Here is a 13,186-nt window from a genome sequence, read left to right on the forward strand (position 1 = left end):
ACAGAACTCAGCCCAACTATCGCCAGAATATACAGAACAGAAGGTCAGCCCCTTATCATGCACCATTTACGAAAAAGAATCTTACAAAGGCGTCCTCAGACCTCTCTATGCCCATTACTCGTCATATCCTGACTGAGAGTCGCCTCATAACTCGGAGGAGGAGCCTCCTCGTCCCTCGTCCTCCTCCGTACCCTCCGTGTGTTCCTTGTCCCTGGTCGCACACTGACCGTCGGCGAAGGAGGTCCCGCATCCGACTGATCATTCGAATCTGTAGGTGACCTCGGAACTTCATCGACCTCGTACAGGGCTGGATCTCGACTTCGTGGGTAGGTGGGCGACTGATTTTGCACAGACATGGTGGGATAGCTGATTCCATCCCCACCAGTCTGACTCGTGATTCCTGCCTCTTCCTCCTTCCTCAGATTCCCAGTCGCTGCGCCTCCCACCGCTCGTTCTGCGTCTGCCTCATTCGCGACGTTAGGCGATCTAGGCGTAGGAATCGCCAGAGGTCTCGGCACCCGACTGACATGCGACCTCTGCGATCCCGACCTCGTCATAGCACTACCGCTCGCATGAGAACCCCTCCTGAACAAGAACGGCGGGCTTCGTCCAACGACGCCCGTGAATACTGACGAGAGAAGCGAAGTCGGATGGTCATCTGCCATGCGCATCTCCGGGTGTCCCGTTGTGCGCGAGTGCGAGTCCCGGTCGAATAGGATGCTCGGGTCCGTGCCACTGGAGAGGAGATCGATCTTGTTCTTTTCGCGTCGACGGAGGGCTTGTCGGTGGCGGTAGCGACCCCAGAGGTAGAAAGCGACGACTGCCAGGATAAGAAGAACGAGAGCTAACGAACACCACGGTTAAATAGTGGACATCAGCAGGACGTTGTAGTAAGGCAAGATGGAGACCAGCTTATCGTACCCGAACCCAAAGCTATCCCGACGATCGCGCCCGTGCTTAACCTTGGACCAGAGTTCCCGTCGAGCGACTGAGAACCTGAGGATACGCCGGAGGATGAAGTCGTTGGTGTTGTAGTGGATGCTGTCATAGAACCTTTGGAGAAAGGACTTGTGGCTGTAGGGGTTGGACCATCGCCGTCTGTGTCACTGTGTCCACCGAATGTCATCATAATCGTACAGAGAAATAAAAAGGTTATTAGCACTTACCCAGAACGTGACGATCCACCATCCGGACCACCTCTCGCACTGCTCATCATGGGTTGAAGCAAAAGCAGAACAGTCAGAAATCCAATCCTGCTTTTGAGGCTGCACCTCAAGCTCGACACCGAGATTGTAGTTGTGCAGGCTAGCATCATGGTGATGGTGGTCGGAAACAAACAGACAAGAAGGTGTGCGCAGCAGGCTGTGTGCGAGTCCAAGAAAGTACGCAGGCTTGAGCGTGCGAGAAGCGTTGAAGAAACTGAGGTATGTTCCCATGCTTAACCTGTTTTTAATGCGTGTTCTGCTTGGCGTTTCTCGGAGCGATAGATCCAAGGAGGTGAGGTAATGGGTGTTGGGCGAATGAGGTGGAATGCGTAGCTGACTGAGAAGGTCCGCGGAGGAAGGTAAAGGGAGACACCATAGTAAGAGCGCAAAGGAAGAAATATGTCGCGGATGCTGATGTGCTGGTCGCGGAAAACAAAAGGTCATTGATCTTCAAGCCAAGTTAAATGAAACAAGAGACACAATATCATGGGAGTCACAGCCTGTGCCACACGGATCCCCAAGTACCATACAGCTACAAATACAGCGCAACGATAGGCAGCTACTCTCCCCTAAACGGTTGATGAGATTAAATAGACCACAACACAGGATGCAGGACAAACGTACGATATATGCACAACCACCCCGGGCCTCATAAGAAATCACGGAATGGCTTGATGTCGCTGAGTTGCTGCTCAATCTCTGAGCGCCATTTCTTGAGGTCGTTGGTACAACAACCTCCCTGACCCAAGTTTCTGCGGTGCGCACGGAGTTTGAATAATTCATCGAGGTTCAGCAACGAAGGGATGTTGTTAACGATCTGGTCGAGGATAGGAAAGGCGTATTGATCAGGCCACCATTCGCAAAGCGCCCCACCATTCCCTCCTTTCCAGCATGTGACATGCCCAGAAACTTGCAGAGTGACCGCTTTGCGACCTATAGCAACCCATTGCTGGTAATATAGGTAAGACAAAACAAAAGCAGTCAGAACCATACCTTTCGGGATCACTAAAGCCAGTATGGGTAGCTAGACAATAGACACACCCAAGGTACTACCAGATTTACAGGCAGCATCTTTATCATCTCTTCAAGAGGAATCTTGAGAGCTTGGGTCGCTGCCCCGTCCAGAACATATGGGTAGTTGTGTGTCGCTGCATACGCAACTATGGCGGAAGAGTGTTCAGGAATATGTTTCCTAGGAAGATAAAAATTCATTGTCAGTATATCATGCGCCGACTGAGAGCGGGCGTCCGCGTTACTGACCGAATGCATTGTTGGCAGTAGTTCATGGCAGAGTACACTTGGTATCTCTCTGCAGCCTCTGCGACAGCGAGGATGGTGCTGAATTCCTCGTTGTCTAAGGACGGGTGCCGCCGCGGATGGATGAATTCGAAGAGTAAATACAACGTCTTCGAGTCTTCTGCTAAGGTGACAATCTCGCTGTCATTCGAGTGGACCTCTGTCGGTGGAAGACCTCCGGTATTACACTCGAGATATTTCGTGTGAATACGGAAGTGGACGGCATCGCTGGACTGAAAGACAACGTCGGCATCGATTGAATCTGTGAAGTCAACAATAGTTATACGCGCTTGTGATCGTCAACTTTATGTGGGACTTCCCGCCATTCTCAAATGGACGGCTCTATTGAGTGCGAAATGAGGGTACTCACAGCGCTGAGAGATCCCTGAGGCTGTTGTTGTCGACATCTAGTAGCACTTAGATGGGCTGTGAGTGAGGGTAACGAACAGGAGTGCATGGAACGGAAGTTATACCGTCTATATACGCACGGACATGCTGCAACAGTGAGGCTTAGATGAAGATACTCTCAACCCTGATAAGAGACTTCACGAGACTCGAGATGTAAATGAAAAGCTTGCGGACCGAAAAGGCGCCTAGGGTACGGTATGCTGTGGCGAAGGAAGAAAGGACTCGCCACCTCAACCGTATACAGATCATCAAACCCATGGCTGTGACTGGCCGCATCCGATCCGACAACGATGACAAGATAAGGTCCTGACAACGTTGAGAGCACGTCGGAAGCATATAAATAAAATATCAGACAAAGCGCTCAGAAGTGAGTAAGGCAGGTGGTTGCAGCGAAGAAAGTGATAGAAAGAAAATAATATCCAATAACGCCTTAAACACTGAAGCCACGTGATGAACGCGTTCGAACACGCGCGCGACGCGACGCGTTGAAGTGAACGTGTGCTTAGGTAAGACGTGTTTCAGTCTCCGCCGGTCGTATAAACCCGGGCGGTTTTGGCGAGACTCTCTTCTTCTTCGTCGTCGTGTTCGTCGTCGCCCCCGCTGCCGCTCACATCGTCGTCCACATACACTTCGTAATCGCTATCGCTCACAATGAACACACCTAAAACGCCAACTAAGCACTCAGTTTTGGGTAAGCGATCCCATCGGACACAGTCGGACGACGCACCGTCGTCGCCAGCGTCGTCTTCCGATTGCTGTCAATCGTCATCATCGTCGGACACTGGCTTCACCGCAGCCTCATCTCCAGACCCAATTCCATCTCCAAAGCGTCTGAGGTCAAACTCCTCTATCGTTGATGATGGAAACAACAAGGAAAATATACCACCGTTCAAGGGTGAGGTAATCAACGACTCGCCCAGGTCTATCCGATCTCTTCGTCGTACTGCAACAGAACACCAATCCCCTTCACGCCCTCGTAGTAGTACGTTCAATGCATCTCTTTTCACACTATCTTTTGGCTCCCGATGCTGATGTCGGCATCATTAGCTCCGCGCCGTCACGCATCCATGTCCCACGTTCCTGTGACGCCGACAACGCCCGCGACCGCTATCTCCCGACTCAACGTTGACACCCCTCCCCCTACTCCTTCAGGCCTTTGCCTTCCTATTCATGCACGCGCCCGTGCTCTCCTTCGCGCTACGTGCAACAGTACCGCTAGCATTGCTGGTCGGGAATCAGAGCGGGACCTGATCACGTCATTCGTCGACTCCTTCCTCGTCACGAAACTCAACGAAGACGTTCTCGCCAACCCCGTTCTTTATATTTCAGGCTCCCCTGGGTGTGGCAAGACTGCTCTCGTGAACGCCATCCTCACCGGTCTTGAGGTTGAAATGTTTGAGAACCAGGTCAATGTCGCTATGGTCAACTGTATGGCCATGAACAGCCTCGACGGCGTCTGGGATAGATTGTTTGAAGAGCTTGGTGGCAATCGTGGCAAGGGCAAGAAGGGGAAGAGCTGTGACCTTGTTGATGGGTTGCTGAAACGTCTCCAGTCTAAATGGTATGTCCTCGTCAATACGTCTTACGTCCGATTTGTGTCTAACATTATCTTCTTCCAGCATCCTTGTGCTCGACGAGATGGACCATGTCGCAAAGACGTCGCAATCCCTGACCGCGTTGTTCTCTCTCGCTCAGAAACACGCATCAAAACTTCGCATCGTCGGTATCGCAAACACTCATACCCTGACTTCTGCTTCGAACATCTCCCTCCAAGGAGCCTCTGGTGTCAAGACTGTTCACTTCGCTCCGTACGAGCCATCCCAACTTCTTGACATCCTTCACGCTCGGCTTGCTCCCCTCACCGCCGAAGACTCTAACGTCACCCAGGAGATCCTGCGGAAGTTCCTTCCTATTCCTACCATCACCCTCCTGTCAAAAAAGATCGCTGCCCAGACTGGTGATGTTCGTGCCGTCTTTGAAGTCCTGAGGAGAGCGATCGATGTCGCTATAGGCCAGTCTACGACCATCAACTTCAGCGAAGATATCCCTCCCACCGTCACACCTGCACACATTCTCACTGCCCTTCAAGCTTACGCTCCAGCTTCGAAGGTCACCGCAGCTCCTGCTCCACGTCCCTCGTTGTTCTCTGGCTCTGCCCAGAACGTACCGACGAAGCCCAAAGCAGCTGGCAGTGCGACTGTCACACAAGTCCGCAACCTCGGCATCCAAGCCCAACTTGTTCTGTTAGCTCTGCTGGTCGCACATAAACGTCTCCAAGCTGGCCTCTCCCCATCGTCTTCTACGATGTCTGCCTCGTCAGTCGCGCCCCGTAGCCCAACTAAACTGAAGCGAAGCGCATCCACGTCTGCCTCCCTCTTTTCACCGGCCAACACAGCCTCCAATCTTTCGATCGATGTCTCTCACCTCCACGCCCTTTATACTACCATCCTCACCCGCGACGATGCCAGTAACTTCACCCCCGTCTCGCGGTCCGAGTTTTCCGACCTCGCGGGTATGCTCGAGACCCATGGCCTCGTGAACCTTGTCTCGGCCGCATCGATTCCTGGCTCACCGACGAAGAGCAAGGCTAGGAAGTTGTCTCGGTCGAGTTCGTTTGGAGGTGCGAAGGCGCTAGGGGGACAACAAGATGTGAAATTGGCGGAATGTGTCAGGATGGACGAGGTCTTGAAGGGTCTAGGCATCGAAGTCAACGATGTGGATAAGACGAAGGGCGACACGGGTAGTGATATCTCCGAGGAGGAGATGAGGGAAATCTGGCAGACCGAGATGCAGAAGGTGAAGAAAGAGGAGAAGGTTGCCACTATGAAGAGCCGAGGTGCGGTGAAGAACGGCTTCGAGGGCGCCATGGAATCGTGAACGTCTCTTCGGGCTTGGCTCTAGCGTTCGAGCTTTGTCTTATGACTGCCTGTCTACTGCTTCTCGGGACTGAGGCCTGAGGACTCCAGAGCTACCTGGACGGAATCTAGTGCAATGTCTCTGCTTCCGCATTGTCTTCGTCGACTGTTCCCTGACTGTGGACTGCAGATTTATTCCCTTTTATCTTTTCCTCCCATTTCTATCTCCGATCTTCGTCACTGTTCGTCCCGAATCATCTCGATATGTGCATCACCATAGGTTTCTATGCGTGCTGGACGTATCAATTATGGCCATCCCCCGTCTCTCTTCGTTCCTCTCACTCTGACATCTCTGGATGCACGTATCTCGCTGTGCCCTAGTAGTTTTTTCCACGCACACCATCGTCGTCGTCGCTATCAATATCCGCGTTCGCCTCTTTCTTCTTCCTTGTTGCTTTATTTTTCTTTTATATCGTTGTGTTACCTCATTCCCATTTTCATCCTTCCACTTCCCTCCACGAGGCGGGGCTCCGGCCTCCCGAATACCTCTTCACCTCCTTCCATACTTCGCGTCCTCCGTCCTGCTACCTTCACCCTCCCTCTTTGTTCTTCATCATTCCTGTTCATACGTTGTTTTCCCGAAAGGTCTCTTCGTCTGAGTTCGTAGTCGTTCGTCGTTCAGAAGTTCACGTCGTCACAGTTGTCGTTGTCGTTGTCCCTTGTACAATTGCAGAGTGGCTCGCCACACTAACACTCCATAGTTTCTGATAACTTTGGTGATACAGTGGTCGAGTTCTCATTTCTGCTCAGGATCTGGTCTGATCAATGTAAACAAACTATCTTCGGTTCGTCTGCGTGTGTTGATGGTCGATTCTCTACGAGTTTACTCTGCACGTTGTGAGCGGGAGGTCTACAGCTGTCTACAGGGAACAAATCTTGATAAGAGCTCTGCTCAGTGCTGTGGCACAAACATTGTGGCTCTCGACGTTCTCACCCGGTACGTTCCGTTTTGAACTCCGATTCGGACCTCTTCGAACTTACTCCCGACACGATTGTCTTCCTCGATAGGCTTTGAGTCTGGAATTCGAGACTAGCTCCCGACATGACTACGTCTTCCCATGTCGCCAACCTTAGAGTCAAAGCACAAGGTTTTCCGGCTTGCAGGACATCGTAGGACGGTGCCCTGTTGATCGTCAATATTGGTCATAGTAGACATTCCGATAATTTCTTGAACTGTGGCTCTTGAACCTAAAGGTGGTATCGTATTCAATATGGATTGGACTTGCTTCGACCGTCGTATTCCGTCCCTTGTCATTGACTCGATCCATCATACAGACTATCGACTAGTCTGGTGTCAGTCCTCACTTTAGTCCCTTTCAAGGTCGGACTTCGGTGTTTCTTGCAGGTTCGCTATGAATGGTCCATTAAAGACTTGGTTCTGTGCCTGTCGTCGAATGGTAGCAGACATTATGAGTTCTGTCATATCCTTTGGACATGCTTGGGAGAGGTATACACTCTTGCCATTTATGCACTTCCTGAGTGATTCTACACTGATAACACCCAAATTGTTGCGGAGCTGCGGCGAATCTTCCTAACCCTGGTCCGTGCTTGAATGCTGTTTCTGCTTCGGTCGCCGATGTGTCCAATTTCATTGGCAATATCATCAATTCCAGTTGGACAATCGTGTTTCATGCCTTGCCGACGGACATTCGCTTTAGTTTGTGCTACATCGCCACTGCATGTTGCTGCCGTACGCATGCTCTTCAGTGCCGCCAGTAGCTACTCACTGCCCATGCGCTATGGTCTTCCGTCCTTCCGTATAAGGGTTCGTCTTCGTAAAATGTGCCGTTTATTATCTTTGACTTCGATCACAAGAATGCCAGACCTTACCGCGCTGGCCATAAAGGCTGGGGCGACTCAGATCTATGTTTGGTGCCCCACAGTGCGTCAGGAGGAAAGAACCGGGATCCGCTTGTGACACCCGGGATCAACATCGCCCTTTGTTGTAGTACATAGATCGGATCAGGTGCCCTGGTCCCCTTTGTTCTCGTTCGTTACTAGGAGAACCTGGCACTAGACACTCTTGGTCCGAATCTCGTTATGTCATGGCCGTCGGACTATATAACGCGCCCTCTACCAGCGGGCCTTCATCTCTCCACAGCACTACACCTCCCCCCTCAACAGCACCGACAGGCTCCACAAAGAGTATACCTCAATAACAACAGCGGCTCTACTCTCACCATCATGGCCAACGCTACTCAGAGCGTGGCACCCTTCCGCATCGAGCCTTGGACCGACAGTCTATTCGTACCCCTTCCGACTTTCATCCACAGGACACTGCGCTCGATCTCCCAGGCGACAATGCCAGACCGCAAGTGCTTTAACGAGGAGCTTATTAATACCCTCGTTTCTCTCCCTTTTGAGTTGGCCGCTATCTCGGCGTTCGGTCCCCAGTGGTACGTAGACATGGTTGAACACGCGAGGTCTCCCGAGGACAACGTACCGGGGGTCTTGCCCGACGTGGTGAAACGGTGGGCAGATATTCAACAAGTCATCTCCGGGTCGGATTCCCGCTATTTAGCTGTGGTACCCCGAGGGTGGGCCTCCAGTATGGAGGCGAGCTATCTGCAAAAGCTTCGACTACGACTTATTCAAGAGGTCGATAGCGAAACCAACAAGAGACCGTCTATTGACCAAGGCAGCGGCTTCGATCCATTCTTCAGGATCCCGGTTTTCTATCAAATCTTTGACATACTAGCGTATACACACCGCAACCACGAGACATCCTTCGAGATGCTTCGGGCTGCGGCTGAGGCAGGTTTTGTGCGTTTTTCTGTTTCTTTGGCGTGGTCAGGGTCATTGAAATGCTTACCAGGTGGACCTTTCGTACAGGCCAATATAGCATGGATGATGACCGAAATTTTCGTCGACCTTTGTCCGACGTGTCAACGAACTGCTGCGAACAACGGGGACCTAGTGACCGACCATCCTTCGTACTTCGTCCTGCACGGTGGCCATAATCTGAACGCAGACTCCGGGTCGTAAACCCCGGGCTATCGTAGACGAACAATGCACCACGAATGAGAATCCGTGCCCCAAAATTCGTGTATTTGCTCGGTCCGGCCAGACGATTCTAGATTCGTTGCTCTCTTTCCGTTTCTCCATTGTTGACGACGCTATGGGTATATAATGATAATTGCAATTGTATATGATCATGATGTATGCAAGCATTCACTCGCCAGAGTACGATGGTGTCTACCCTCAGATGCTATAGTAGTCAATCGCGACCCTCAGCAGCCTTTCTCCACCATCCTGTAGCATCTAACTTGACGAGAAGATGGTACAGACTCGCTGTCGTGTCCAGTGCCAAATGTGGAGTACCGCTCCCAGACGCCGATGTCGAAGAAGCCTTCATCTGCTGTTGTTGCTGGAGATGTAGGAACTCGAGAGGAATGTTCGACTTCGAAGTGCCTTTGTCGACGAGCGTTTTGAGCACCATAACCTATTTGATACCAACTTGGTTCGATTAATTTGTACCGAGAGGAGTTGCAAGATGCCGGGACTTACAAAAGTCCTAATCCTCTCTCTGAGAACCTTTCCGAGTTCCTCGAGCTCTATGCTTGCATTATACTCCTTGATTCTGCGCCTCTTGATCTCGCCCGCCAAGATGCACAGCTCAAGGATGCTCTCGAGGCATGTGCGCAAGAGATCTCCGGCAGCACGCTGGGACGTACGAAGGAGACATGCTGATAGTATGGAATCGAGTGTCGTGGAGTGCATATCGCTGAGTGCGAAGATATCCGTGAATTCCTTTGCATGACTACGTCCAGACGAGTCAGGGCTTGCAGCTCGAAGTCGAGCAAGGAAAGAGTCGAAGCTAGAGCGAATGGCAGTGTCAAAAACATAGGTGCTGAGAGCGTCGACGAAGGAATGAGATATGAAGCGAAGGTTGAGCAGGAGTTGCGTTGACCCGGAGAGCGTTGGAAAGAGAGGATCGGCGGTGTCTCGAACCAAGCGGAACAACGCATTCAGAGCACTTTGAACTGTAGGATGGGATTGGAATCGAGAAACCATGAGACAAAAGTTGCCAGGAGATTGAGCTTTAATGTTGGAAGAGCGTACCTCTGAGTAATCGAAGGATGAAAGAAAACATGCGTTGGTACTTCGAGAGTGCGTCTCCCGTAATGATAACATCTAGTGGATGGGGCGGTTTGTAATCGACATATAGGAAATCCAAAGACCTATATGATGCAGAAAAGAGCAGTCAGAGACAGAGTCGACCGTTATGAGGTCACGAAAGAAAGGCGTACTCAATAGCTACAGGGAAAGCACACGTTAGAGACGGAATCGGAATCGTTTAATGGAGTTTGCACTTACAACACGGATTCAACCATCTCTCCCTACCAGTTCCGGCTGGTAAGTCTCTGATCGCAAATCCCAGCGTCGTTTCCGCCTCAGCCCATATCCCAGCCTCAGCCTCGGCCGCTGGCGCCACATTCCGTCCTTCCTCCAAATCAAGATCGAGCCGATGTGGCGCGTGAGACTCCAGTGAGTCTACAATAACTGTCCGAAGGTAGAAACTCAAGTCCGAGCCACCGGGAGGCCAAGAATTCCGCTCCCTCAGGCCAAGGCCCAATCCGACAGCCCATACTGATTCTCCAGGCCCTTCGCTCGTTTCTCCATCCGCTGGTTCGGAATGAACGGAAGATGCACGACTTGTAGCACCACTCTGCGTACGTTTTCTTGACCGCTTGCGTTCTCGCTTCTTTGCGACTGCATCCTTCGCAATAGCTCGAGCCTCGCTGCCTTCGAATTTCCAGTCGTCAGAGTCGGAGAATAGTGCCGCTTTGAGTCGATTCTTGAATGCGGTGGATGTGAGGAGAATAAATGATCGAAGAAGGGTAAGATGAGAATGGAGGTTGAGATGTGAGGAAGGGTCGAGAAACAGTGAGAGGAGGGAACGTGAAAGCGCAGTGCAATGCTGCAGGAGGGGAGATAAGACCAAGGATGTTAGGTGTGGTAGTGTCGGGGTGAGAGAAGGTAGATGAGGTGGAGAGGGGAAAGACTGGAGAAAGCTTTGAAGAGAGGCGGGCTGTGATGTCTTGTCGGCATCCTTTCCCTCTGATGGGACAGGCAAGTGGGCTCCAGGTTCGAAGGAGAACACCGCGAATTGTGACATGAGATCGAGCGGCGCATTTAGTGGTTCAAGGGTCTCCGCCTCGGAATGTATTGAGGGCTCCTCTGAGTCCACGTGCACTTGAGGGCCAACCGAAGACCGAGGAACACCTGTCCATGCTGCCTCCACCTCATCTGCAGTCCAGAACCACCTGACTGCCTCCACCTCCAAGATATCGCGCTTCAGCAGCGGATGATCAGGTTGTGCTGCTTTCAGCAACGCCAAGCTTTTCTTCGCCAGGACCAAGGTGCTCTCTACCTCCTTAGTGATGAAGGTTGGGAATAAGGTTGGGAATGAAGTTTCCTTGTCCACGTCATTTGGTTGAGCTACATCGTTGTCTTCCTCATTAAAGGCATCGAGTCCTCCAGTCAATCGAGTGTGGCGTATCTTGGGAGATGAAGAGATCTTGCGGGTGTAGCCTACGGATTCCCCGAGTGAGAGAAGGTAGTGATCCGACGTTGTGGTGAGAATATATGCCAGCATGGCTATCAGAGTGCGGGGTGAGTCTCGCTCTATGTGCGACATGAGGTGGTTATATACGTCGGAAAGGACCTCATCGGAGGATTGCGACGACGAAGGATACATGTCCGGTGCGAGGGATATGTCCTGGAAAAGATAAGCTCGAAATGAGGCCCTGTGGAACGAGAAGACGGCAACGTACACGATGGCAGAGCGATGCCATCCCGGAAAGAATGATTTCGACTTCTGCGTGGTGCATCCAAGTCGCCGACGGTCTGTGCATGAACTCGACGACCGTTATTTCACCTTTTGTAGAGAACTCAGCCAGAGATTTTCGGAGATAATCCACACAGGATGACAATGAATGTGTATAAGCGTTTATGGTCGGCCCTGCGCGGGAACAACTGCGCAAACAGAATTGAGCAAGTGATTCCTCAGTGACGCTGGTTTAACGTACCCCTCACGAAGATTTTCGCAGAATATCTCAAGTCTGCGCAGGTGGGTTCCGATGTTGATGAACCGCTGTATGAAACTAATAGAAATGTAGATTGAGCATGTTATGATTCTCATAGCACGGACTGGAGTTACCTTTGCGTGATTACTTCATCCCGTCCATCTAGAACCAGTCTCCCAGTCTTGCCTGTGTCGGTATGCGAAAGGTCAAAGGTTTCAGAGACAGGGTTCCACGTGTATAACAACGATGAATTCCCAAGAAGTAAAATCTTGATAGTTTCGAGAACGTCACTCGTGCTTGCGTGAACAGTCTCAACGTTCGGATCATGAAGGCGAGGATCTACACTGTCAACATATAAAAAATTGTGAGGGAATAACTTCTAAACAAACTGTAATTACTTACTGGTATCTGGCGCTCGAAAACAGATGATTACTCTGTTCGGAGAGGAAGGGTCCAGGGGAAGACCGATGGTCAAAAGTCGAGCGAAGCGCATCCCAGGATTTGATTTTGCTCTAGAAACAGTCGTGTCTTTGCCTCAGCTCAGAAGAACATATCTAAGAGTGTACCGTAGGAGGTTTACCGTCAGCTCTCGGTCAGAGAACATAGCACTGGTCCAAAGAACCTCAGAGGGGCGATCCTTCTCGTCGATCCACGATTCAGCAAGCGCGACGAGCTCCGGAGGTAGGACGGGTTGGACATCAGAGTAAATTGAAGGCCTAAGAGCGCTTTCATGCTTTGATTTCAGCGTGTTGAGAATTGGGTCCTGCGGTTGTTCGCGGAGTCGTGGAACGAAGAAACGAGGCTGTACTGGGAGAAGTACATCTGCGTCGGTATCGTCTGGGTCGGAGTCTGGGAGGATCAACGGCTCCAACGGTGCGAGTGGTTCAAACATGAAATTAAGAATATGAGGAAGTTTGTTTGTACTGTCAGATATTGACAGGGGTAGAGGTCACTGTGTGCGATGGATTGTAATTGTTTGCCAACACTGGCGCCACAACAACGGATTCCCGGAACCGTGACCGTGACAATGGGACTGACACGAGCGAGTGTGTCGTCTCTACTCCTGAATTTCCAGTATTAAAGACTGTTAAAGCATTCAATATTTAATGCAGAACCTACCTTTCGGATTTAGTAGCGAGGATGCGACGGCGTTGACCAAGCCGGAGTGCGGAAGAAGCGAGTCGCTGCGAGTCGTTGATCTTGTAGCACCGTGATGGTGCGTGACTATCGCCACTGTCACATAGGGGTCACACCGCATCCACGGCGCCACACAGATATGCGGGCGGTGGCACTGGCACGAACCAACCACAAATCTCCACAGATTGAGCGACAG

At 51.3% G+C, this 13,186-nt stretch overlaps 5 protein-coding genes across 5 annotated transcripts; 2 read left to right on the forward strand and 3 right to left on the reverse strand.

Moving 5' to 3' along the window:
* Positions 1-95: 95 nt before the first annotated feature.
* STEHIDRAFT_162108 (uncharacterized protein) lies at positions 96-1,213 on the reverse strand (the record flags this gene model as incomplete). The annotated part of the gene is made up of 3 exons (XM_007309724.1): positions 96-844; positions 922-1,106; positions 1,167-1,213. 3 exons carry the CDS (start codon positions 1,211-1,213, stop codon positions 96-98), a joined length of 981 nt encoding a protein of 326 aa, XP_007309786.1.
* A 997-nt stretch (positions 1,214-2,210) lies between these two features.
* On the reverse strand, positions 2,211-2,755 carry STEHIDRAFT_67132 (uncharacterized protein; the record flags this gene model as incomplete). Its single annotated transcript, XM_007309537.1, has 2 exons — positions 2,211-2,397; positions 2,466-2,755. Coding segments are annotated over 2 exons (477 nt in total), but the record flags the coding sequence as incomplete, so codon positions are not given.
* A 743-nt stretch (positions 2,756-3,498) lies between these two features.
* On the forward strand, positions 3,499-6,600 carry STEHIDRAFT_125390 (P-loop containing nucleoside triphosphate hydrolase protein). The gene is made up of 3 exons (XM_007309725.1): positions 3,499-3,891; positions 3,957-4,470; positions 4,529-6,600. Exons 1-3 carry the CDS (start codon positions 3,561-3,563, stop codon positions 5,784-5,786), a joined length of 2,103 nt encoding a protein of 700 aa, XP_007309787.1. The 5' UTR covers positions 3,499-3,560; the 3' UTR covers positions 5,787-6,600.
* Positions 6,601-7,864: 1,264 nt separating this feature from the next.
* Positions 7,865-8,809, forward strand: STEHIDRAFT_162111 (uncharacterized protein; the record flags this gene model as incomplete). The annotated part of the gene is made up of 2 exons (XM_007309726.1): positions 7,865-8,587; positions 8,657-8,809. 2 exons carry the CDS (start codon positions 7,865-7,867, stop codon positions 8,807-8,809), a joined length of 876 nt encoding a protein of 291 aa, XP_007309788.1.
* A 232-nt stretch (positions 8,810-9,041) lies between these two features.
* Positions 9,042-12,745, reverse strand: STEHIDRAFT_162112 (uncharacterized protein; the record flags this gene model as incomplete). Its single annotated transcript, XM_007309727.1, has 10 exons — positions 9,042-9,266; positions 9,332-9,807; positions 9,887-10,005; positions 10,075-10,081; positions 10,142-11,546; positions 11,602-11,803; positions 11,857-11,931; positions 11,988-12,197; positions 12,256-12,365; positions 12,434-12,745. 10 exons carry the CDS (start codon positions 12,743-12,745, stop codon positions 9,042-9,044), a joined length of 3,141 nt encoding a protein of 1,046 aa, XP_007309789.1.
* Positions 12,746-13,186: the final 441 nt, after the last annotated feature.

The sequence above is a fragment of the Stereum hirsutum genome (assembly GCF_000264905.1).
Source record: "Stereum hirsutum FP-91666 SS1 unplaced genomic scaffold STEHIscaffold_18, whole genome shotgun sequence".
In the NCBI taxonomy this organism is placed as follows: Eukaryota; Fungi; Basidiomycota; class Agaricomycetes; order Russulales; family Stereaceae; genus Stereum; species Stereum hirsutum.